We start from the raw sequence: 26,252 nt of genomic DNA, 5'->3' as shown, positions 1-26,252 counted from the left end.
CAGGCTGGAGGAAGGGGAGGTGAGCAGTGGTGGGGAGGGCCTGTGGTTCAGGCAAGCATGGTAGGAGTGGTGACCAGGCAGATGGAGAAGTGAGAATCAGGAGGGAGCAGGGGCAGGCCATGTGCACAGAGCCCCACTGCCTGGAGAAGCCGACCCCTGCCACCCCCTGCTGTCCTGCCTCAGGGCTGTCCCCCCTGCCCTTCCTGCTCCCCTTCCCTGTTCCCAGGAGGCCTGTCCTTCATGTGGCTTCCAGACCCCATGGCTGGCCCGGGCCACATGACCATCACTACTACCCTACCTTAGTTGGAGATGTTTTGGGGGCACAGAGCAGTGTGTGGGCAGAGGGTCCCCCACCCCTTGGAAAACCTACCTCTAGTTTTCCACGCAGAACCTGTGAGCCCTTCCCCCAACACCCTAGCCCCTTCCCTTCACCTTCCGGACTGGAGTGTGGAGATTTGCATATATTTTAGGAGGGTTGGCCCCCTTGGTCAGATAATTCATTTATTAACTCAGGAAATGGTTATGAAGAGTGGCCCATTTGCTAGGTATTGTGAGAACTGTTGGGGACAGGCTGGTGCAGCCTCCCCTTCATGGCGCTCATGGTCGGGGGTGGGTGCAGAGGAGTTAGGGGGCTTCTTTTGTCGGGTGGCCTGTGTGCTGTGGTAAGCACAGGGTGCTGCAGTAGTGGCTTGGAGGGGCCTCAGAGCCCTTGTTACAAAATCTAGAGAGGCTTCGCGGAAGAGGCAGCCTCTGAGCTGAGACTGAAGAGTGAGTCAGAGTTATGTTGGTGAAGGGATGTGGAAGAGGGTGGAGGCGGAGGGAACAGCACGGGCAGGCCAGATGTGAGAGTGGAACCTGCTTGCTGCACTGTGAGTAACTCAGAATGGTGGAAGGCGGGGGAGGAGAAGCAGGGGCCAGGAAGAGAGCCCTGCAGGGTTTTCAGGGACCTGCTCAAGTCTGGGCTTCAGCAAAGTGTGTCTGTGGTTCCAATGAAGAGAGCAGGCTGGAGGGATGCTCGGAAGCCGCAGCTGTGAGACAGTCCAGGAACAGGTGGCGGAACCAGGACAGTGGCGAGAGAGGGGAGGATGGGTCTAAGAACTGTCCAGAAAGCAGGATCGACAAGTCTTGGTGCTTGATTGGAGGTGAGAGGGTGAAGGGAGAGCGGAGTCAAGGAGGGCACCCACTTTCCTGTCTCGGGCAACTGGGTGGGAGATGGGGCTTTGAGTGGGGAGAAGGCAGGGATGGTGAGTTTGTCTGGGGGCATGTGCCTCTCCTGGGCCACACCCTGCAACAGGCAGGTCCTTGGGAGAGATTGAGGAGCAGACAACAGCCTGCAGGGGGTAACTGGAGCCAGTGGTGGGCAGGATCCCAGTGGGAGGAGGGCAGTGACAGACCCCTGGGGCCACTGATATTTAAGGATGGGAGGGAAGGGAAGCCTGCAAGGGTGCTGAGAAGGCTCCAAGGGAGAGGTGGGAGGAACAGCAGAAAGACAAGGGAGGGACTCGTTCTCAGAAGGAAGGACTGTCATCAGGGTCACGTACCTCAGGTCAAGCGGGAGAAGGACTGAGGTGTCCCTGCTGACCTTGGGGTGAGCTTCTTAGGTGGCCGCTGGGGGCAGGAGCCTGGTTAGGGTGCAGATGGGAGCCAGGGAGTCGGAAGGATGAACAGGGCAACTCTTTCCAGTATTTTGTTGTGAAGAGGGGAGAACAAAGGATGGCTTGTTTTGTTTTTAAAAAAGATGGGAGAGGGCTGAGCAGTTTAACTCCTAGGGTAGGACAGTTGTGATGGAGACGTTGCAGTGAAGAGAGAAGGGACTTGAGTGGAAGGATGCCCTTGGGAGCAGGAGCGGGTGAGCCCAGGGCACTTGGTGGGGCGGAGGGGGCGAGCCTTAGAGCAGAGGAGGAACACTCCCTCCAGGGTGCTGGAAGGGAAGGAAGAACCCAGCTACCGATGCAGAGACTGGACAGTGAGGGATCCCGGACCAGCTACTGCGGTGATTCAACCGTGTTCTGAATATAGGAATAAGAAACTCACTGAGGCCAGACGCGTGGCTGAAGCCTGTAACCCCAGCACTTTGGGAGGCCAAGGTGAGGGGATTGCCTGAGAACAGCCTAGGTAACTTGGCAAGACCTCATCTCTACAATAAATAAAAAAAATTAGCCATGCGTGGTAGTGTGTGCCTGTAGTTCTAGCTACTTGGAAGGCTGAGGTGGAAGGATTGCCTGAGCTCAGCAGGTCGATGCTGGGGTGGCCGTGAGCATTCTACTGCACTCCAGTCTCAGCGACGGAGTGAGACTCCAACTCAAGAAAAAACACATCGAATCACCACTGGTGCTAATAACAGAATGATTCTCCATGAATCAGGTGGTCACTTCTCCCTGGCAACCTGGATTCCTAGAACTAGAATAAGCAAAGAGGAAAATGGTGTCATGAGGCAGGCATACTTTATTCTACATGAGACAAGGGACTGTCTTCACCCAGTGCCTGACTTCGTAGTGTATAAAGACCGAAAGGGCCTGATTCCTGAGTAGGGGAGTTTTGTTTCTTGTTTTCTTTCTGGCAGCCTTCAGTTTCGACCCAAGGGAGACTCAGCAGCAGGTGGGGGTGGGCTTGCTGCGGCTGCAGAGTGGGCAGAGGAGGGGACAGAGAACTGTCAGTAGAAGAACAGGGTGGGCACCTGGGTCTTTTAGCATAACCAGCCCTTCCTGCCCCTTTGACACCCTCTGACATTGGGGCACAAGAGGATCGTGCTGATGGGGCCCGGGCAAATGAACCCATTGGTGTGGTGTGAATTTGGCCACATGCTGCTGGTTGGTCTTCATGGCCCCTTAACTAGGAATGCCTGACTGTGGACAACTGTCTCTGGTTCCGAGCCTTGAGATGGTTCATTCATTTACTCAGCAGACATTTGTTACACACTTACTATGTGCCTCAGAGGGTGACAGCACTGTAGAAGTCTCAGTCCCTGTGCTGGCCAGCCTACAGGCCAGGAGGCCTTTTCCTTGGGCCCCCCTTAGAATAGCACACCCCACTTTTCTCCTTCTGCAAAACCTACTTCTTTTCTCCCCAGTGGATTCCACCTTTTCCTAGGCCTGGTAGTTTCTGCCCAGGGCTGCGCAGGGAAAGCCAGGAGGTCTTTGAACAATAAGTGATGTTTCTGTGCATGTCAGGGACTAGTTGAGAGTTAAGTATTCACGGCAGGTTGAGCGGTCTCCCTGGGGGAGGCTGTGGGTCCTTCCTTCCTGCCCCTTGATAGCATTAATAACCCAGCTTGGGCCTAGGGCTGAGAAGAGAGGCGTGTGTAGGTTTGGGTTCTCCTTCTAAGTCTTGGCTTCTCCTTGGCTCCTGCTGGCGGTTGTGATTCACCATGGGGCTTTGTTCCCCCTTCTCCCTCACCCTGAGGCTCAGCTCACAGTGTGTAGCTAGTGGCCCTCAGCATGTGCAAAGGGCTGCTGGTGGCAGGGGAGGAAGGGGCTGGGGGTGGAAACGTGGTCTCTGAAGACGTGGCTGCTAAACTCCCCGAGTCTGAACTGCGAAGGACCTGGAGATCATTTGGGTCCACTTCCATTTGGCAGGGACACTGAGGCATAAAGGTGAGGTGGCATGGACCTCAGAGCCCCTGGCTCTTTATTCAGACCCTTTCCACTGCCTTGGGGAAGATCCTATGGCCTGGGACCTGTTTTTTTCCTCTGACTTGACCACTGACCAATATTTACACAGTGGAGCTGTCACTGTTGGCTGCATGGGGGATTTGAGACCAGGTTTCTTTTCTTTTCGAAAGGTGACACTGAAATTCAGGGTCCCCTGGCCCTTCCGATCTCAGAATCTGACATTCCGGATCTGGCTTCAGTGGCCTAAGCTTCGGGATTTCCCGCCAGTGAACTCTGCTGTGGGAACAGGGTACATGAGCTGACTTAAAGGGGATGAACCCCTCCAAACCGTTCCTAGAAGAAACTGACCCCTCACGCCTCCCCGAGATCCCATTAGTCAATAGTACTGGCTGATCTGTACTCAGGTGCGTAGCTGTGCTGAATGCTGGAAGAAAGGCGAAGCCCTGCTCTGGGGATTATCCAGCGAGCAGCAGAAGACTGATCCCAGAAGTGAAACAACAACACTGCATACCTAGGAATGAATTGGTTTCCATAACACTTGACACTGTTGATAGTGGTGGAGCCCTCGGGCTCTGGAGCCAACTGCCTGGGTTTGAAACCTGACTCTGCCACTTACCAGCTGTGTGGCTTTCACATTTCTGTGCCTCTTGATTCTTATCAGTAAAATAGGGAGAGTAATAGTGCCCACCTCATGGAATAGTTAAGAGGATGCCATGAGTTAATATATCTAAAGTGTTTTCAGTAATGTTGGCACATAGATAGCACAGTGTAGCATTATTTTTTATTATAAAAGTGATTCCTAAGCTCTTACATCGTTTGACCTCAACAAATAGCAATGACTGGTAATCCCACCCTAAAGAGTTTCTCCAGAGAGTCCAGGTGCTAGTGGATGGGGTGGAGAACATTGAAATCATTCAGGCTGGTGGTGACCCCAAGGCCTCAAGGAGAAGGTGAACCGGACACAGGTCATGGGGAATGAGTGGCGTTTGGATTAGGCCAGTTGGCAAATACCAGCTGGGCGCCCGCTGTGTGTGCTGGGTGCTGTGGGGTGTAAGTACTCCTAGGAGGTAAGGTGAAGGGTGGAGACCTTTTCTTATGGGGCAAAGGTGCCTCCTCCTTGTCCTCTGGGAGTCTGTTGCCTTCCCCGGGGGTCTGCTGGGCACAGCAGACAGACTCCTTATTAGGTGAGCCAGCAGGGGCTAGTTGAATCTCCCATCCTGACTTCTGGGTGACTGCATGACCACATATGGGAGGGTTCCAAGGCCTCTCTTGTGGCTGCATGGTCACTTGCTGCAGGTAGCCCCATGTGTGCTCACCTGTTGTCCCCTTTAGGCAGGAGGTGCCTTCCCTGAGTGCCGGGCTCTGGGCAGGTGGAAAGTCAGTGTTCAAGGCTGCAGGTCATCACCTGTTACCCGCCCCTGACCCACACATGCAGGCTGTAATTAGTCATTGATTTCTCCCCTCGGTTACTCCTTGAAGGGTATTTCCTTTCCTGCTGAGACCTTGGCAGAGGGGAGCAGGATTCCCGATGAAGTGACGCGGTCTTCCAGGGCAGCCCTGGGGCATCTGTCTCTTGTCGTTCACTTGCTTTTTAAAAAATTCATGAGCTTCTGATGCATCCCAAAGCCTCAAAGGTCTGAGGAGCTGGCAGATGGTGGGGAGGACAGGTAATGACTGTAGGAGAGTGAGTCAGGCCACCAACCCCGCGGGCCCTCAGCCTCTCTAGCAAGATTTTCCTGGTGACAAGTTGGGAAGCAAAGAGGAAATCTTGTTCTCCTTAGTGACCTGGGCAGAGCTGGCATGGTGTGACTGGAAGGGATACCAGTGTGAGGCCAGGAGACTGGAGTCTAGCTTTGACCCTTGCAAGTGTAGCTGTGTGATCTCAGGCAGGTTGCTTCACCCCTTTGGGCTACCTCAGAGCTGTCTCTTGTGAAATGAGGAAGTTGTATTGAGTGATTACGAAGCACCCTTTGACTTCCAATCCTGTGATTTTCACCTGGCCTTCCACAGACCATCATTGTTCCAGTTTCCTCATGCCAGATGCATTTGGAAGTTCTTCAGAGAGGGCTGGTAGTGCAGGGAGGTCACAAGAGACAAGTGTCAGGGAGTTCTGACCTTCTCTGGGGGAGCTTCCACTCTAGTTGGAGAGAGATGGCTGTCTGCATGGTTAACACATCATTCCTAACTCCCCCCTGGGAAGGGCTATCCCATCTCTTGCTCCCTTGGGAGCAAAGCCCTAGCAGGGGAGCTTTCTTCCTGCAGGTTTGTTAGGTGCTGGGAAGCTCTGGACGGGAGGAGCCTGTGTCTGATGCCTGTTCTCTTTTCCAGGTGAGGAGTTTTACGAAGCCTCACCCTACGAGCCGGTGACCTCCCGCCTCTCCGACATCTTCAGGCTCGCTTCAATCTTCTCAGGTGAGTGGACTCACGCTGGGACTTGGCCAGCTCTCCGTGTCCCCGTGGCATGGTGGATGGAGCTCTGGGCTGGGACTCAGATGTTTGGGCATCTGTTGGCTCTGCTGCCTGTCAACACATTCCTTAACATTTCTGAGCCTCGGTTTCTCCTCTGAAAGGAAGGAGACCACAATGCTCACCTCCCTAGGAGCTTGTAGGGAGCAAAACATTGATGGAACCTGCCCAGCTTGGTGGTAACCATAGGTCTTGAATCTGAAACCTGATGTCACCCTCCTGTCTTGCTCTTTTCCCTTCACCGTAGTTATCTGGCTCTCTTCTGCTTTGTCAAGTTGCCTGACTGCTCTGTGCCTCAGTTTCCTCAGTTGGGGAGAGTTAATTGTTGTGGGGTCTAAATGAGTTGAGGGATTGGAAAGCGCTCAGCCAGCATCGCACATCGGCACTAGTGATGTCAGCGCTCAGTCAGCCCTAGCTGTGGTTGTTGGTGTTATTGGTCTTACCACTATCTGTTCTGCTCTGGATTTTCCCTCTTTCCCGAGGGCCCTGCTGGGACTGCACTGAGGGGGTCGTCTGCGGGAGTCATCTCCAGCCCCCAGGCCACTCCCTACACCGGTCTGCCCTGGGACATGAGAAAAACCATGTTGGGCTCTAGCTTTGTGTGCCAGGGTCCATGTGTGGAAGCCACACGAGCTTTGGTGGTTCTTTCTTCTTGGCCCTGCTCCCTCTGGCATCTGGGAGGCCCTGGACCCAGGTCACTTGCCGGTCTAGGAACTGCCTCCGGTCTTGGAGCTGCTCCGTGGGTGGGAGTGAGCTTGTCTAGGAGCAACCATTGGTTGCTCAGGAGTGGCCAGTGGGGCTTGTTCTCGGGGACCTCTCAGCACTGGGATCTGGTTTCCAGGTCCCAGGCTCACCGGCAGCTTTGTGGCGGTCTTTGAAATCTTGTGATGTTTCTATTGCTCTAAGCTTGGGTTTAGAGCAGCCTTAAGTTGGGTGGGTGGGTGGCTCTGTCTGGGGACACTTATGCACATAGCAGGGTGGGGAGGCCCTGGCCCTGTCACCAAGAAACCAAGGCAGCCTAGTCGGGAGTACAGCAGAAAGAAGACTGAAACGGGAGCCAGGGAGCTGGATGCCGGAGTGGTCTCTGCCACAGATCACCTGTAGGGCCTTCCACACTCCACATCATACAGCATCAGCACAATTGCCATCTTGGCCTGGGCAACTCTTTCTTTTTTTCTTTTAGAATGCAGGATTTATTGAGAGGACAGAAAAGCTCCCACAGTGGGAGGAGACCTGAAGGGGTTGCCCTGGGCAACTCTTTCTTGTGGGATGGTTAGCAGCGTCCCTGGCCTCTACCCACTAGATACCAGGAGCATGCTTGGAAGGGGTGACAACCAAAGACGTCTCCAGACAGTGCCACAGGTCTTCTGGGGGCACAGTCAACTGTCAGCTGAGAACCACTGCTCTAAAGTGTTTCCAGTGAAACCCTAAGCCCTTTCGAATGAAGAATTCTCTAGAGCCTTATTTCTCAACTGTTTTTTTTTCATTATTGTTTTCCTAGAGAGAAAATTTCTCCCTGACTAGAGAAATTAGATACTAAGGAGTAAGTTTTGTTCACAAAGGGTTGGGTTTTGGAGGCCACAAACCATTGTAATATGTACTTGTTTTGCTCCCTTGAGGTGACACTCTTCCTCCCGTTGAGAATGAATGCTCTTGGGATTGAAATGGGGATGACACCCACGTCTCTGGTGGGAGCAATCCTGGATGCCCATGAGAAGGGAGACATTGGCCAGAGGGTGGCCATCTGGGGATGGCAGTGGGTGCTGGTGGTGGTTGGGAAGGTGGTGAGTGGATTGGAGACCTCAGATATGGCCAATGATCTTAGGTACCCTGCCCTGGGCTCTCACCATCATATCCCTCCCGGTTGGACCACTGCAGAGTCGTTGGGCTCAGAGCAGGCTCCTCTCTTGGTCCTGTCTGTGGGCACTGTGGTAACTCCATGGTAGTAAGTCTTGCCTATCGACAGGGCTGGACTGGCTGGAGCCGACTGAGGTTCCTTCTTGCAGAAACACCTGCTTCTCACATTTCCTGATGAGTTTTGCATAGAAATCCACCTTGAACTTTTCCTTTTGAGTAAGACCTCTGTGGCTCAGAAGCAGGTGAGGCCATCATTGGCCTGTGGATGCTCTGGTGGGCAGGGGTGTCCCAGTGGCCCCCAATGAATGCATGTCCCACTCCACCCATAGTGTAAGTGCTGACTGAGTACTGCTGCATGGACAGGTGCCACTGGGCTTCCCTCTGGTAATAAATAACATCGGCTTGCTCCTGCATGTTGAAGCGCAGAGGTCCTCACCCTAGTCCAGGCCCCTGCTGCTTCTGGGACTCACACTTAAGTACCTTCCTAGCAGAAAATCTTTACGTAATGGACTTGACACTCTGCGGGACAGGATGTTGACAAGACAAATGAGAAAATTACTAGGTCTGCAGCTCACTGCATCAGCTCCCTTCTACCTGACACCCGGAGATAACGGGGCTCGCACAGCTCCTGGTTTCTGTGCTCTGGGGCCCACTCCCCATCACGAGGGCTGGGCTCTGGGCACCGTGACGGTCCTTCTGCATTGCACCTGTTGACTCTGCTCCACCTAGAACAGCCCTAGAGTTGGGTGGGCAGCTCTGTCTAGGCAGACGCAGGCACGTAGCAGGATGGGGAGGTCCTGGCCCTGCCATGAGAAAACCAAGTGGGCCGTGGTGGGGAGAGCAGCGAGAAGAAGGCAGGGGCACGAGCCAGGGGACTGATTCTGGTGTACAAATCGCCTGCTGCCAATCACCTGCCACAAATCACCTGTGGTGCCTTGGGCAGGTCCCTTCCAGGCTTCAGACCTCACTTTTCTTTTGTGAAGAACAAAGATGAGAGTCTGTAGAAGTGCTTCTCAACCTTTGTCTCACCAAGGCACAGGGTAGGGTGATGTGGTGGGTGGGCAGGCCCACTTGGCGCTTAGGCCACTGCGGGCCCTCTGCCTGGCTACCCTGTGGGCTGACGGGTTGGTATCTGGGCGCATGTATCCCATCCTGCGTGTGGTACACCAGCTCAGAATTCTTGGAATGGGTGACCCAAGATCCTGCTTTAGTGCTTTGGAATTCTAAGGCTGCTACCCTGTAGGACCATATGAAATCCTGTGGGAAGCCCCGTTCCACTCCCGCACACCTGATTTGGCTCTATGCTGCCCTCTCTACCATCTTTGCTTGGAAAGGCTGTGGGTAGGGGGTATGGCGTCTTGGCCTCCTCTGGGCTGCACTACCCCAGCAGGGGTACTGGAGAAGGATGCCGTTGTATCTCTGGGGCCCATTTGTGACTATCCTTATACCATCTCCTGTCTGAGAACTTGGGGCCCTGGTATATAGGCCTCCTGGAATGTGTGCTCTTTGTCATCTCTTGTCTTCTCTCTCTGTTGGGGTTCGTGGAAGTCCTACTGGGATTCTATTGCAAAGAAAGCTGCTGGGATTCTGACTGACGGCCAGAAGCCTGGGGAAGGGCGACTTCTCTCCTCTTCTCTGCCCAGTCCCACCCAACGGGCCCTGGGCTCAGGGATGGGCCAGCTGGTCCTGAGTCCAGGGCCAGGAGAAGAGCAGTGTGGCCAGGCCCTGAGCCACTGTGACAGGGGTGTTGAACACATCCACATGTCCCGCCCTCCCTTGGGAAGAGAGATTTCATGGAGAAGAAGTGAGGTGTCTCCTGTTTCGAGAAATTCAAACTGCCCTTGGAAACCTGAAACAGTGTTTAGGGAGGTACTTGGTGCACACAAAAATGTGGCCCTTGAGCCAGACAGTTCTGGGTTCGAATCCTGGCTTGGTCGTTGAAGGGTGTGTAATTTTGGGCCTCACTGTGGCCCTTTGGAACTGTGGTGCCTACGTTTGTGAGATGTGAGTTTGTGAGCGTTCCTACTAAGAGCATTCAGTGAGGATGGACATAGGCAAAGTGCCCACTGCATGCTGGGGACTGGACCAGGGTTGACACTGTCAGTCATCCTCTGTCTGCAGAGGGTGTTCATCGGAGTCAGGATATCATCTCGAGGGGATGCAGGGGTTGAGGTGTGACAATGACTGTCCCTCCTGTCCCCAGGCTCCGTGACTCTGTGAATACTGAATCCTAGCTGGTCCTACCTGGGGAGTCAAGAGAAGGTGGAACAGGGCAGCGAAGAAAGGAGAGATCTTTCCGTCAAGGAGAGGATGCTGAGAGGAGCAGATCCTGGAAGGGTGGCACGGAGTTGCAGGGGTGTGGACCTGAGTGGATTGAGAGGGAAGCGGGCAGACATCAAAGTGGGGTGAACAGGACTGGGTGGGCCAGGAAGCGGCGTCCCTCATTACCATGGGGGCTGGGCCTGGTGGACAGATGGCCTCTGCAGTCAGCAGATGCTGTCTCTCCATTCTGGGTGAGGGGCAGGGAAATCTTTAGGACCAGGCCTGCAATGCAAGTGTGGCCAGAGACTTGGACGTGGGGCATGTTTGTGGAAATACATAGCTTTTCTGTAGCTGAAAGGGAACTTAGGGATCACGTAATCCTACCCCTTTACCTGACAGAAAAGGAAATTGAGGTCCAGAGAGAAGGAGACAGAAGTAGATGGCATTCAGATCTTGGTTCCATCCCTTACCCAGTGTGTCCCTTAGGCAAGCACATCCTCCTCTAAGCCCCAGTCTCCTCTTGCCCAACCTGAGGCCAATGAAAACACTCACTTCTAGGATTTTTGTTAGGATTAAATGAGGTAGTGTAGGAAAGTGCTTGGTCCCAAGCCTGGCATATTGCACTAAATTAAGTTAGCTATTTAAAAATTACAGTGGTCTGGGATGGTAGCTCATACCTATAATCCCAGCACTTTGGGAGTGGGTGGATTGCTATGTTGGGTAACATAGCAAGACTCCGTCCCTACAAAAAAAAAGTTATAACCAAATGTGGTGGTGGCACATGGTTGTAGTCCCAACTACTCAGGAGGCTGAGGTGGGAGGATCACTTGAGCCCAGGAGTTTGAGGCTGCAGTGAGCTATGATGCACCACTGCATTCTAGGCTGTGTGTGTGTGCACACGCGCATGCACACACACACACACACACACACACACACACACACACACACACACAAATTAGTCTGGAGTGAGTTCTCCAAGTTCAGATGGCAGGTTGAGGGAAGGGCAGTCTAGTACCAGAAATTCCAGAAATGGAAATGACTGCATGCCTTTGATGATGAGAGGCTGCCTCCTACACCGAGATGGTGCTTGCTGGGAGCTGGAGTGGGGGTGACCAGGCGATTTTCAGAGGGCAGCCCGCCCCCGAGGCTCAGCAGGTGTCTTGGGTAGTGGCAACCTTCGTGTGCTGTGCTGTGACTGGGCAGGGATAGATGGGCACTGGCAAAAGGCCTGGGCTTGGTGGCCTTTGGTGGATTGGAGGTAGCAGAGATGACAGTGTCTATCTCTGTTGACCAGCAGGTGTCTGGGGTGGGACATCTTGCTTGCATGGAACCCAGGGAGTGCCAGGGATGTTCTTGTCAGATGTTCCGATGGTATCCTCTTTGGAGGGCTCAAGAGAGGCAGGAACTAGCGCTCAAACCCCATCCCTTGCCAAGAGGCCTTGTGTGTTATTCCTGGGAGGTGAATACCCATAGCGCTTTGTCCTTTATCATGGTGCTCACCCCCATGTGTTGGGAACATGTGTGCGATTGTCCTGTTGGTATGTCTATGTCCACTGTGTCCATTCCTCTCTGCGTCCTCTGGGCATCCCACACTGTGCTAAATACCTAATACAAAGCCATAGAGGGTCCTGGAATAGGGGGTGGCATGTGGACTTAGAAAGTGGCTAGTCCTAGTTTTGAATCCTGACCTTGCCCGACTGTGTGACTTCAGGGTCACTTGCCCCCTCCGAACCTCATCTTTCTCTTCTGTGAAGTGGAGCAGTTTCAGCTGCCCTGCAAAGACTGGTGATGATACTTGGGCAGCTCTTCACAGGGTGCTGGGTGCACGGAAGCACCCTAGGTGGTAATGATGGTTGTCACTGTCTGGGGACTGGAGGGAGCTGATGGCTTCATGGGAGTTTCTAAGCAACTGTGAGGTGTCATGTGCATGCGGCATCTTAGCCGTGGCTGAGGTATTGAGAAGGTGTTGCTCCTGCAGGGATCTCTCATTGTAGAGTTGGGGCTGGGTGGGACCTTGGAGGGACATGTTTTGTTCAGTAAACATTGAGCATTCCATCTGCCCCACAGACAGTGCCAGCCGCTGCATTAAGAGAATCAGACCCATGTCCTGCTGGGACAGGCAGACACCCACTTAGACACTTAATAGGTGATTTATTGTTGTTGGTGTTTTAGACCAAATGTTGTTCCAAGAGTTCAGGGGAGGCAGCGACCAGCAGTACGTGGAAAAAACAGGGAAATCTTGGAAGAGGGGACAGTGAGATCTGGGAATGATATTCCTGGAAGCATCATGGCTCGGAGGCCAGGCCAAGCTGGTGTGATGAAGGAACCCCAAGTCTTCTGAGCCTGGTGGGCTCAGGGGACAGTGAACAGTGATCTTTGTGGTTTTCAGGACAATGGCCTCTCTAGGGTCTCCTCCCCTGGGGCTCCTGCCCAGAACTCCATGACAGAGCATGGGATGACTGCCTAGTTTAAGGGAATGGGTCCTTAGGGAGGAGAGGGGCTGTCCTTTGTGGGGGCAAGACTTATCCCAGGACTCAAGAGTCAGTCCCCATGAAGATACCTTTGTGGCCCTGGTGGGGCCTGGGGGAGGATTGAGGCTGGCTTTGCTTCACTGGGAAACCCCTTGCCGCCCTCAGGCCTGCTCCCTCACTTCCCATCGTGACAGGAGGTCCTGAGGCCCCGCCGAGGCAGGTGTCTGAGCCTTTGCACTGCACACCCTCACTGCTTGGTCTGCTGGGTGGAAGGATGGAGGGTGAGGCTTTGAATGTTTCAGTAAGTCAAGCTGGTGTCTCTCAGAGACCCCACTTCAAGGCAGCCTGAGGAGAGGTGGGGGCATTGGGGATGGCGGTAGGGAAGACCTGGAGGCATAGACAGTGGCTCTCCCTGCCCCCTTCATGGTGGCTCAGGCGATAAACTGCTTATCCTCAGGTTGTCTCCCTGAACCGAATGCAGAAGTGTGTTATTTAAATTTCAAAATCACATTCTTCTTCTAACAGCTGTCAGAGACTCTGAGTGTCAACGAAAATTGGGCTTTAGCTGCAGCTCTGTCACCTTTCACACCTCCCCTTTCAGGGGAAATTTGGCAGATGGCCAAGAAGGGTGTGGGGTGAGGGAGAGGGGGCAGGGAGAGGTGGGCCATCGAGAGGGGAGGCCAGGTGACCTCGTGGCTTTCACCATTCTGATGGGCACTTGGGACTGACTGGAAGGAAGTCAGCTTTTCCCTCTGGAGGTTCCAACGCTGGAGAGATGGACATTTTCGATCTTCCGTTTCCATTTTCTCTCTCTCCCTGTCAACACAGGTGACCTCAGGCTCCTGTCAGTGGGTGGAAGGATTTGCTAAGGTGTGAGCAGGGTGGTGGTGACTTCATCTTTGGTTGCCTTTGTATCCAACAGTTTTTCAAGACATTGTCATGAAAAAAGGATCAGGAGAGAAAAATATTTAACTCTCCAAAGAGGTTTTTTTAATGGTTGAATTTTATTTGCTGTGATGGAGGTGAGATTTTTTTTTTTTAGGTGAGGGTATTTTCTGTGACCCTTCAAATAGCATCTTCTGGGAGCCACCTGCCTTCTTCTGTAGGAGACAGGATTGCTGGCAGCTGGGGCGGGTCCTGTTTATTCTCTCCTGCTCTGTGCTCTCTCCTGAGATGGCTCTTGAGCAAGTCTGTCCCCGAGCACACTCCTGGCTTAGCTGTTAGCTAGCCTCATTCTGGTTATCCTGATAGGAAACAGGGTTCAGGCACCTGCCCTGGGAACTCCTTTTCCATGTAATCCTGTAGTCCCATAGAGTGCATGGTGAGGAACACAGCTAGGAGGGGGCCGATGTGTGACATGAACGTGTGTGTGTGTGTGTGTGTGTGTGTGTGTGTGTGTATGTGTGTATGTGTGTGTAGTGTGTAGGTGGAGAGTGTAGATAAATGTGGCATATGTGTGTGTGTGATGTTGCGTGTGTAGGTGGTGGTGGTATGTGTGTGGGCCAGTGTGTATGTGTATGTGATGTGTATATGTGGTGTGTGTGAGGTAGTATATGGGGTGGTATGTGTATGTGTGTAGTGGTGTGCGATGTGTGTGGAGTGATCTTGTACATGGCAGTGTGTATAGTGTATGTATCTGTGTATGTAAGGTAGCGTGTGTATGAGGTGGTGTGTATGTGGTGTGTGTGGGTGGTATGTGTATGTCAGTGTGTGTCAGGAGTGGTGGAGTGTGTGTAGTTGTTTATGTTAGGGGTGTGTGTGTGGACTTGGGATGATGTATGTGTGTTGTGTGTGTAGGATGGTGTGTGTGTGGTATGTAGGTGAGTATGTATGGAATGGTGTGCGTTTGGATGGTTTGCATGTGTGGGGTAGTGTGGGGTGGGGTGTGTGTCAGTGTGTGTGTGTGTGTTTGGTGTGTAGGTGAGTATGTATGGAATGGTGTGTTTGGGTGGTTTGTATGTGTGGGATAGTGTGGGGTGATGTGTGCATCAGTGTGTCCAATGTGATTGTACGTGTGTGTGTGTGTGTGTGTGTGTGTGTGTGTGTGTGTGGTATATGCATGGGGTGGTGTATATAGGTGCATGTGTAGGTATATGTGAGGTGGTATAGAAGGTATGTGTGTAGGTGTCTGAGTTAGAATATGGGATGTTGTGTGAGCTGTGTGTGTGTTGCTGTATGTGTGCAGGAGTGGCTGTGGGTTTTGGGAAGGGACCTTATGTCCGCATGTTGGTGGGGAAGGAAGGGAAACAGGACAGGGAGCCAGAGGTGGGAGTGACTCTGGGTAGTCTCACTCCCACCCTCAGGGGCTGTCTCATCCCAACCCCTCTTCTTCCTCTTAGCGAGCTCTGGAGAAGCGGTGTGGGGTGAATACGGGGGGGACGTTAGAAGATGGGAAGCTAACTGTGCCTGACCAGCAGCAGTGATGGGTGGACAGAACTTCGTGTGTGTGTTGGGGTGTTCTGCAGTCTGGAGGTCACAGTACTAAATTCTGGGCACTTAGGCACCCTCTCTGGGAAGGAACATGTGTGAGTTCACCCTCAGATATTCACAGAGCACCCTGTGTGTGCTGTGCTATGTTCTGGGTGCTGAGAGACACCAGTGAACAACAGTGGTGCATGTGGCTCTTAGTGAAACTTACATTCCATTAGTCACAGACAAGAGAAAAATAGAAAACAGGCCAATGAACAAATTAACAAGAAACACATAAGATAGGGATGAGTGTCAAGCAGAGAATTAAAATGGGGTGATGGGACAGAGGGGACTGGGAATGCCACATCTGACTCTCAGGAAGGATCCAGCCGTGGGAAGATCAGGGGAATAGCAGAGGGGACAGCTGGGGAAAGGCCCTGTGGGGACCTGCATCTGGAGGGTGGGACCTTGGGAAGACCATGTGGCTGGAACCTGTGGATGAGGAGGTGGTGATTTGGGAGGTAGATGTAGAGGCAGATAGGACCAGACCACTGAGATGCTGCAGGCCAGGTTAAGGAATTTGGATTTTAAGAGTGATGAGGAAACACTGGAAGCTTTTAGACAGTTAAGTAGCACAGAATGATCTGTACGTTTGGAAGGATTACTCTTGCACTATGGGAGAATGGATCATGGGGCAGGGACAAGAACAGAAGTAGGGAGACCAGTTAAGAAGCCATTGCAGTGGTCCAGGAAGAATTGACCATAGGAGAGATGGAGACAATGTGTAGGTATGAGAGATAGTTTGGGGGTAGAGCTGAAAAGATGGAATTATGGATAACTCTTGATATTTTGGGCTTGAATAACAATGGTGTTGCCATTTACTAGGATGGAGAAGATGAAAGAAGGAATATGTTTCAGGGTGGGGTAGCAGAAACTAAGAGTTCTGTTTTGGCCATGTTAGGGTGGGGATACCAGTTAGACTTCCCCTACTAGAAGTGTCAAGGAGGCAGTTAGATGTAGACCCGGACGTCTGGGGAGAGGTCAGGGTTGAACATGGATTCAGAGTTATTAGCACATAGATGGTGTTTAAAGCCATGGAGCCATAAGGTCACAGAGGGAGGGTGTGAAGGCAGAGGAGAGAGGGAGGCTGGGTCTCTTCAAGCAGAGGAAGAAGAGCTGGTTAAGACTGTGGCCAGAGAAGGAGGGAGAAACCAGTTATCCATGTCAGGTGAGCCAAGACAAGCACAGGGTTCAAGCTTGTATAAGTTGGGCTAGAGGTCAAGCCCAGTCAGAGGAGTTTAGAAAAGTAACTGTCAGGTGTGTCAACATGGAGGTCACAGATGATCTTGCTAGAGTATTCTTCATGGAGGGTGCGGTTAGAAGGTTGATTTGGGAAGAAAAGAGGAGAGAATGTGAGGTAGGAAGGTAAAATAAGCAACCAGATTCAAGCTTTCAAGCTTTGCTATGAAGGGGGGGCAGTGAAATGGGGGGTTGGGGGGGTGGGCAAGGGATGGTTTTGGTAGTGGTTTTGTTCTGTCTCAAGATAGGCAATGATGGTTACACATTTGTAGCTGTTGAGAACAGTCCCCCAAGAGAAGGAGAACTTGAAGGGCATAGTGGGAAGGGGTGATTTCCAGAGTGATGTCTTTGAGAAGTGAGACACACATGTGGCAGGGCAGCCTTTGATGGGGCCAAGTTCTTCCTCTCAGTAACAGAAACAAAACAGAGCTGGGTATACAGGTGAGATAGGTTGATTACTGCCAGGGTAGGAAGGGGAGGGGATTTTTGTCCAGATCGTCTGTTTTATTGTCAAGTATTAGGCAAGGTTCTGTGGTCTGGATGTTTGTGCCCTCCCAAGTTAGTAGGTTGAAGTTCTAACCTCCAAGGTGATAGTATTAGAAAGTGGGGCCTTTGCGGAGTGATTAAGTGATTAGGGAGGTGAATGGGTAGTGTCCTTATAAAAAGAGATCCCAGAGAGTTCACTTGCCACTTCTGACAAGTGAGGGCACAGCAAGAAGGCGGTTGTCCGTGAACGGACAAATGAGTCCTCCCAGACACCACATCCTCCAGCACCTTCATCTTGGACTGCCCAGCCTCCAGAACCGTCAGAAATAGATTTCTATTATTTATAAGCCACTCAGTCAGTGGTATTTTATTATAGCAGCCCAAATGGACTAGGACACAAGGTAATCAGCTTAGGACAAGGGGGAAAAAGATGGTTTAGTAAGACTGAGGCAGGAGAAGATGTGAAATGGCCATTTGAAGGCATTTGAGGCTTGAGGTCAGGAATCTAAAGTGAGACTAGCTTTGTGTGTGTGTGTGTGTGTGTGTGTGTGTGTGTGTGTGTGTGTGTGTGTGTGTGTGTGTGTGTGTGTCTCCTAGCAACATTCAGCTGATCAGGAGCCAGCATGGAGTGGAGATGGATGTCTTTTACTGGGGTTATTTGTTCATGAGTATGGTAGAGTAAGGGAGGGGCTGAGGAGTTCAAGGTGTTGCATGGACATCTAGACTGGGCAGGGAGGAAGTGAAGAGAGGTGGGGAAGGGGTGAGGTAGAGCAAGTGGCTGGGTCTATACGTTAGAGTCTGGGGGAGGTTAAGGGTTTGCTGGAGTAGGAATTTCAGAGAGGGAGCTGGAAGTTGGGATGTTTGATGTCAGCCTTTCAGGGGCGATTTGAATGTCAGTGAGGTTGAAGGTGAAGGCCAAAGTATGGCTACAGCAGTGGGAAGGAAGAGATCACTGGAAGCAGAAAGACAGAGTGTTGCACAGGCTACCATCCCTCTTGAGTGGAAGCCATTGGGAGTGGTGCCCAGGAAGGGGTAGACAGGAGATGGTGAGCCAGGTAAGATCATTCCCAAGGGAGGGAAATGGTGGAGTTGGTGAGTGACAGCCCCAAGGAAGAGAGGGTGCAGAGACTGATCGCATGAGCTTTGCAGGAGGACAGATGGCACAGAAATGGCAAGAGGGAGAGAGGAGGCCCTCAGCTGTCCATGAGCTGCCTAATGGCTGCTTTTTTCCAAATTGGGCTGCTGAATGACAAAGTCACTGATTTTATCAAGTGTGTTAATTTTACCCAAACTTATTTCTTTGAATTGCTTTAAAAACAATTCACATTGAATGGTTTCTATGACTTTTGAAGATTTTTGCAAATGGTCTTCATAACTGTATTTTAAGGTATATTCAATTTTTTGGAATCTGAGGGTCATGAGTTGAAGTAGATTTCTTATGGTGAGAAAAATATTATTTCATAATCAGTAAACAAAATTTCAGCTTATGATTTGTACTTCAAATCCTTCATTATGTCATCAAATAAAAAGTGCTGAGGAAAGATTTGGGTCAATCATACCAAGATGAAATGCCTCCATTTTGGTTTTTAATGGTTACAGATACAAAATTAAAGCTGACATATGTGTGTGTGGGAATTGGTGTCAGAATCGTAAAATCCCTAAATAGACATATTAAACAAAACCCCAAACACCAAAACTATATTTTAAAGGAATAGAACACTCAAAAGTGGCTGGAAAAAGACCCTTCAAGTGTGAAAGAATGAAACTTGAGTTTTTTAATTGCGAGAACCACAAAATTAAGACTAATATACCATTTGAGGACTTGGAGAAATAACTTTAAATGTGGTTAAAATTTGACAATGTATAAAATGAGATTCAAAACCATCTAAACGGATTTTCTTTAGAATTGATTTTCAGCGATTTGCCATTCATCAAATAGACTTTTGGCGGGTTGGCATGCTTCCCCAAATGCACCTTCCCCAGAGAGTGCTGGGGGTGACCACCTTGTTGGGGTAGGACTGGGAGGCAAGGGAAGAGTTCAGAGAGAAAGTTGAGATGATAAAGAAGCTTGGACTATTACTTCCAGGGCAAGTTTGAGGAGGGTGGGCATCCCAGACATACAGAGCAGTAGGGGATGAGGGTTCGAGTCCTGCTGGATCCCTGAGCTTTTTTTTTTTTTTTTGAGTTGTAGTCTCACTCTGTCACCCAGACTGGAGTGCAGTGGCCGCTCCCAGCCACCACAGCCTCGACCTGCTGGGCTCTGGCAATCCTTCCGCCTCAGCCTTCCAAGTAGCTGGAACTACAGGCGTGCGCTACCACGCCTGACTCATTTTTGATTTACTGTAGATGAGGTCTCACCAAGTTGCCCAGGCGGGTCTCGAACCCGCGGGCTCAGGCAATCCACTCACCTGAGCCTCCCAAAGTCGCGGGATTACAGGCTGAGCCACCGAGCCCGGCTGGATCCCTGAGCTTTGAGTGAAAACTGAGAGGACTGGGAGGTGAGGTACTGGGATCGGTCCTGTCATCTCTTGGGGATGGGGACGTGGAGGCATCTCTTCCAGTTAGATGGTACGAACTCCTGGCCACCACTCCTAGTGGTGAGGGGGCCCAGAGCTGAGAAAGATGCTCGGAGGTCCTGCTGTCTGAGGCCGCCTCGATGGAGCAGAAGGGGCTCTGAAGATCCCTCACGGAGGGAGAGACTGGGAACTGGCCTCTTCTCCTAGCAGGGTGGTATGGTGGGAAGGTAGGGGGAGAGGCGAGATGGGAGGGGGGTTCTTTTCAGCCAGGTGACACATTTTTAAACAAGCATTTATTGCCTTTGCACTATGGGCTGGAAAGTTCGAGAGGCATTTTCATCTGAATGATCCTGTTTTATCTTAATATATCCCATGTGTAGGCAGGGAGGGAGTTGTAGCCCCATTTTTCAGGTGAGGAAAATAAGACCCAAAGAGGTTACATAACCTGTACATACTTGCTGTGCTCGTTGGTGGCCCAACTGGGTCCTCCCAAGCCACTGCCGGGCCAGAGTCACTGCTCTTTCTAGAAGCCCAAGCCCGAAGAGAAAGTTTCTGTTAGTTTACTTGTTTATAAACTCTTCCTTGCACTAGACTGTAAACCCCAGGAGGGCAGGTGCCTTGTGGGTTTTGTTACTCTCTCCAGCAGTACTTGACACATAGCGGGTTGTTAATGCTTGTGGCAAAAATATAGAGATCTTGAGGGAGGGCTAGAGTTGGATGCCTTATGAGATGTGGAGGTGATGGTCAAGGTGGCTACAACCCCGCAGGAAGTTCCAGACCCCAAGGTGGGCAGACCCCAATCTTCTCTCCTGGGTCCTCCCTTCCTGTACCTGTCCTTCCTGACTTCCTCTAGCCCCACTGAGAGTTTGTTAAATCTACACCTCATTGTAAATTGCCTTTCTTTTCGCCCCTATACCTCCAATTATTTTGGGTGTCTGTTGACCATCCTCCTTTCTGAAATTCTTGTCTTGGCTTCCATGAAAGCAGCAACTCTTGATTTCCCACCAGCTTTGGGTCTACCCCTCCCTAGTCTCCACTGAATATCATGCCCCAGAGCTCTGTGCTGACATCTGTCCCCTTCTCCATTTTCACCCTCAACTCAGGCAACCTCATGTAGCCGTGTGGCTTTCCGCAGCCCCCAGTGTCAGCTGTGCCAGTATGATGTCTCTGGCCCAGACCTCTCTTCCTGAACTCCAGACTCGTGGACCTGCCTGTCTCTTCAGCATCCCCACTTGGGCATCTAAGTGTCTCCAACTTAATTAGCCAAAACCGGAACAGACTATTTCCTTCTACCTGTTTTCCGTCCTTCCAACTCTTTCCTGTTTCATGGAATGATACCATCCATCTGGTGCTCAGGCTGAAAACCCAGGAGTTTTCCTTGATTTCTGTCTCCCCTCCCACTCAAAATCTAAGCAGTCCTGTTGGCGTTATCTCTAAATTATATGCAGAATAGACTCATTTTTTTGACCATCTCTGCAGTCACCACCTCACTGAAGCGTCCAGCATCATACACTTGCTACTCCACGGTAATTGGTCTCTTCTCCTGCATTCCCTCACATAGACTCTTGCTTCCACATGTCAGCAAATGAGGTCATGGGCTCTCCTTAGTGCTCTCTCCGAGTGTTTTACACTTCAGAATAAAATCAAAAGATCTTACCTGCCCTGCAAGGTCTCCCCTGATTTTTCCTCTGACTTTCTCTCCCTCTAATTTTTGCCTCATTGAGGAAGTTCTGGCAACCTTTTGACTAGGAACATACCACGGTCGTGCCTGTCACAGGACCTTTGCATGTGTTCTTCCTGCTGCTTGAAATTCTCTTACCTTCGATTTGTGTGTGTGTGTGTGTCTGTGTGTGTTTCACGCCTGTTCATGGTTCTGTCTCAACTTGATGTCACTTCCTCGAAAGGCCCTTTCTTGTCCCTTGGTCATTCTATTGTGAATTCCTTTATTTGTTTCATAGCCATATCAGTTCTTCAAATTACCTTCTTTATTCATTTGTATTTTTATTACTGTCTTCTTTCACTAGAGTAGAAATCCTTGGAGAGCAGGAACCCTTTCTTTCCTGTTCCTGGCTGGGTTACTAGGGCCTGGCATGTAATTGGTGTGAGGAAATATTGTTGACTGGCTGCTAACTGCAGTGGCCTGGGTGCTGTTCGTGGAGGGGCAGGTATGATTGGGTGCCCTTGTGTCTATGTGTGTGCAGCTGTGTGCACACATGTTGTTGTGTTTGCACACAGGACCAGGATGGACTTTTTAAAAAAAGCCTGCATGGTTGATCTGTGATTTTGGCTCCTAGGAATGGGATGGCATGGCACACCTTTCCCAGGCCCCCCAGCCCTTGGAGTCCTGCACTGGTGTGTCAGGTGGGGAGGCAGGAGAGGCACAAAGTGTAGCAGACCACACACTCAACACCCATCATTTGCTGGGTGGAGAAATGAGACCCAGGAAGAGACAAGGATTTATCTGGGGTCTTACACATCTGGGAGAGGAAACAGACAGAATTAGGATCCGGGTTTTCTGACCCCTACTTAGTGGCCCAGCTATATAGCTTGGCCCAGGGCCCCAAGGTGAACTCAGGAGGAGACACTGCACCTGCAAATGGGATTTGGGTGGTTTCCTGGAAGGCAAGAAGGGAAGTTGCAACACCTGGGTCCCCATTGGCTTGGGAGTATTGCAGGAAAGTGAGCAGCTCATTTCTGCTCTGGCAAGAAGATGCCTGTTTGTGGTTGAAAAGTGTGGCCCGAGGATCCTCTCTGTTGAAGGGAGTGGGGAGGGGATGAACAGCCTGGGTAGGGGGATGCTGAGGTGACAGCAGAGGGCTGCAAACCACCCTCTGTGGAGGGCAGGTTTGCTAGAACCTGTGAAGGTAGATCGCATGTTAAGTGTTCTTACCCAATAAAAAGAAAAAAATAAAATAAAAAAGACACATTTAGGCTTCCAATTCCACCAAACTCTTCTCTGAGCTTCCATTTACTTCTCTGGAATAGGGATAACGCCAATCCAGTGACAAGATGAGAAGTTAATGTGATCATATTTGTTGGATGTGCTGGGTGGAATACTGTGTGTGTGTGTGTGTGTGTGTGTGTGTGTGTGTGTGTGTGTGTGTGTGTGTGTGTGTTTGGGGAGAGGGCCAAGGGCAGCTCAGCCTCCCCTCTGAATATTGGTTCTCAGACTTTGGAAGGCGACCGAATTATACGCAGCTTGTGAAATTCAGATGCCAGGGCACCAACCACAGAGCACCTAGCTCGGTGTCCCCAAGGAGTCACATATCCACCAAAGGTTAAGTGCGTCTCTCCTAAGCCAGTTACTTCCCAGAATGCAGTGCACGCCACCGCTGGAATGGGAGATGGGGTATGGGAATGTATATTTTAACTTTTTTTTTTTTTTTTTTAGTCATAGTCTCACTCTGTTGCCCAGGCTGGAGTACAGTGGCATGCTCACAGCCACCGCAGCCTCGGCCTGCTGGGCTTTGGTGATTTTTCCACCTCTGCCTCACTTGGAACTACAGGCAAGCGTCACCATTCCTGGCTAATTTTTTAATTCGTTGTAGAGCTGAGGTCTCACCAAATTGCCTAGACTGGTCTCAGACTCCTGAGTTTAGGCAGTCCTCTTGCCTCAGCCTCCCAAAGTGCTGTGATTACAAGTATGAGCCACTATCCCTGGCCAGGAATGTACATTTTAATTTTTTTTTTTTTTTTGAGTTGGAGTCTCACTCTGTCACCCAGACTGGAGTGCAGTGGCCACTCCCGGCCACCGCAGCCTCGACCTGCTGGGCTCCGGCGATCCTTCCACCTCAGCCTTCCAAGTAGCCGGAATTACAGGCATGCGCTACCATGCCTGGCTGATTTTTTGATTTATTGTAGAGATGAGGTCTCGCTGCCCAGGCGGGTCTCGAACCCGCGGGCTCAGGCAATCCACTCACCTCAGCCTCCCAAGGCGCAGGATTACAGGCTGAGCCACCGAGCCCGGCTACATTTTAATTTTAATCGCCGTGCCTGTCAATGTGTGTTAGAAAAATTTAGAACCCACGTAGATGTTATCATTTAGGATACATCTGGGTAGGTATTGAAAAATTTAAAAGTGAGTCAATTAAAAAAAATAAACAAATTCATTATTTAAGGATTTAAAGTAAAAATTAATTAAACATTAGTACAGGTGGTGCTGTTAATATGGCCAAAATGATATAGGTGGTACTTGGGTGACTGAAATTTGATAAACCTAGCTCCACAGAAATGTCAAGTGAATATTTAAAGAACATGAGTTAGAAGAGTGTTTACACACCCACCTTCAGGGGATAGTCGGGTGGTGCAGATGGGCCATTAGCTCAGGGTGGCACCCCATGAGAGAAGGGGAGAGAGGGGCCTGGGCTTGGCTTGGCAGGGGTGCTGGCATGCGGAAGGCTGAGTGGCAGCCTTTGGTTGTACAGGCCTGACCCTCCCCACCCTGCCAAGTTTAGCTGCCATCCCCCGCTCCAACCTGGCCCTCACGGAGGAGGGAGGAGGAAAAGAGGGGATAAGGAAGCTGAAGAGGGTCCCCAGGGGCTGGGACTGGGAGAATTAATTGGCTGACGTTTTGGAGAATGCCACGGGTTGTGAAATCCTGCCTCCCTCTTCCTTGGGCAGCTGTTTACCATTTCCTCCTTGGCCATCTCGGATCCTCTTAGCAGGCCCGGGAGACCCACATGGGGCAGGAGCTGGAGCATGTATGGAGGACAGGCCCTCCAGAGCCAGGCTGGGCTCGGGATGAGTTTCTAGCAGCTGAGTTCCTCTCATGTCTTACATGGTCTCAGCTCTTTGAGCAGGATGGGGACAGGGGTAGGCAGAGGGGGCTAAGTTTCCTGGATTGTCATACCTTCCCTTTGCATATTAAAATGTCTTACACAGCTGTAAGTTCAGGGGCTGTAGCCATCCCCTAGCAGGGTGGGGAGGGTCAGTGCCGGGAAGGATTGTGGGGGAGTCCTGTTGGGTGTGGTTTGTGTTTGGAATCCACTACCTCTTTCTTTCTTCCCAGTGAAGACTCGCCTTCCTAGCGGGAGGGAGAGGAGCCCGGGGTGGATGGAAAGGCTGTGGCTGTCTTGGAAGGGGCTGTCCCCTCAATCGGCCTGCTGGGGATGGTAGTGGAAGGGGGTCTGTGCACGGGCCCTGTGCTGAGTCCTTACCTGACTCTTTCCCTCATGATGGATGCCAGAGCGGGTGGCCTGCTTGGAGGGGCACCTGGCAGTGCATCAGAGCCCAGGCCAGCCCCTGGGGTCCTTTCTCCATAGTGGAGAGGGGGACCCCCCCATCAGCCCACTGTTCCCACCTGGGAGGATCGGAGGAGGGCATTTTCCTGGTAAATAGGCAGTAACTGCATTTCTTGATTTTTTTTTTCTAGGAAATTTACCAAGTTTTGGCCCAGGGGTTTACATGTCCCACCCCCTAGCAGAAGCTTTCATGATTCAAGCTCCAAATGAAGCCACTGAGGCTATAATTACACCGGCATTAGCTCAGGGACTGCTGAGAGGAGCGGGAATAGAGCACCTGGGGAACCTGGAAGCAGCCACGGGCCTAAATTAGCTGCTGTTCCGTTTGCGGTTACTGCCCTGCTCCTCTCTGGGGTCCTTCCTTGTTTCTCCTCCGCACTGGCCCTAGGCCTCCCTCCCGTCTGCCCACTAGCAGCCAGGCAGCCTTTGACAGGTGCATCCCATGAGACCCCCCTCCCATAGAGGCAGTGTCTCCACAATAGGCTTTGTGTTGACAGGCGTCCTGGGGTCCTTCTGACCGGGCAGAATGGTCTGGTAGCAGCTCAGGGAGTTGCCTGGGAGTCTCCACGCCCCAGCGCTGCTGAAGTCCCTTGTTTCGTGTGCCATCGTCCTCCCTCCATTTTGGGTTTCGTCTCCAGGCATATTGAATTGCTTTCAGTTTCTCTTGGCCTTGCCCCTGCTCCCTGCCTGCCTGTGACCCCTTTCCTTTTCTCCGTGCTTCCTCTGACTCATTTGGTGGGTTTCAGTGAGGTCTGGGCAGGAGGCCTTGCTCACTGCTCCCTAACTTCTGCGATGCAGAACTCACATTAGAAAGGCAGCTTCTCTGTTCCCAGCTGTGTGCCAGGCGAGGTTGCAGCCTCAGTGTCCGGGGAAGTGCCTGGCACATAGTAGGCCCTGAATAAAGAGATGTTAATTGATTAGGAAAACAAACCTTCATTCCCTTTCTGCCTTAATTTCCCCAGTCTCCCTCTCTCTATCTTTTTTTAAAAGAAGACTTATTATTTTTTTTTAAGTAGTGTTATGTTCACAGAAAAATTGAGAGGAAGGTACAGAGAGTTCCCATCTATCCCCATTCCCACACAGGCATGGTCTTTCCCGTAATCAACGTCCCCCACCAGATTGGTACATTTTGCAAGTGAGGACTGTACATCAACATATCATTATCACCCAGAGTCCACAAGTTACACCGGGTTTGCTCTTGGTGTTGGACATTCTGTGGGGTTTAGACACAAGTGTAATGACATGCAATCATCATTACAGTATTATCCAGAGGAGTTTCACTGCCCTAAATATTCTTTGGGCTTCCCCCCATTCGTCCCTGCCTCCCCATAATTCCTGACAACCATGGATCTTCTTACAGTCTTCACAGTTTTCCCTGCTCCCGAATGTCGTAGAGTTGGAAACAGCGTGATATGTGTCTTCGATCATGCAAGGCTCCTTCATGTCTTTTCATGACTCAAGGTCCTATTTCCTTTCATCACTGAATAATGCTCTATGGTCTGGATGTACCTGTTTTTGTTTTATTTTATTTTTTTTGAGTTGGAGTCTCACTCTGTCGCCCAGACTGGAGTTCATTGGCCGCTCCCGGCCACCGCAGTCTTGACCTGCTGGGCTCCGGCGATCCTTCCCCCTCAG

The 26,252-nt window shown here is 51.3% G+C and overlaps 1 protein-coding gene across 1 annotated transcript in view; it reads left to right on the top strand.

Annotated features, from left to right (window-relative positions):
• GFRA2 (GDNF family receptor alpha 2) overlaps positions 1–26,252 on the top strand; it is a 98,461-nt gene that overhangs the window by 8,090 nt on the left and 64,119 nt on the right. Inside the window, exon 8 of the mRNA XM_021719034.1 lies at positions 5,940–6,023. Coding sequence (XP_021574709.1) covers positions 5,940–6,023 — 84 coding nt within the window. The remainder of the gene's footprint in view (positions 1–5,939; positions 6,024–26,252) is intronic.

This window comes from Carlito syrichta, unplaced genomic scaffold (assembly GCF_000164805.1).
Source record: "Carlito syrichta isolate Samal-C Ts95f unplaced genomic scaffold, Tarsius_syrichta-2.0.1 Scaffold314086, whole genome shotgun sequence".
NCBI lineage: Eukaryota > Metazoa > Chordata > Mammalia > Primates > Tarsiidae > Carlito > Carlito syrichta.
The sequence above is the reverse complement of the archived record's forward strand: the minus strand, read 5'-3'. Positions and strand labels throughout refer to the sequence as shown.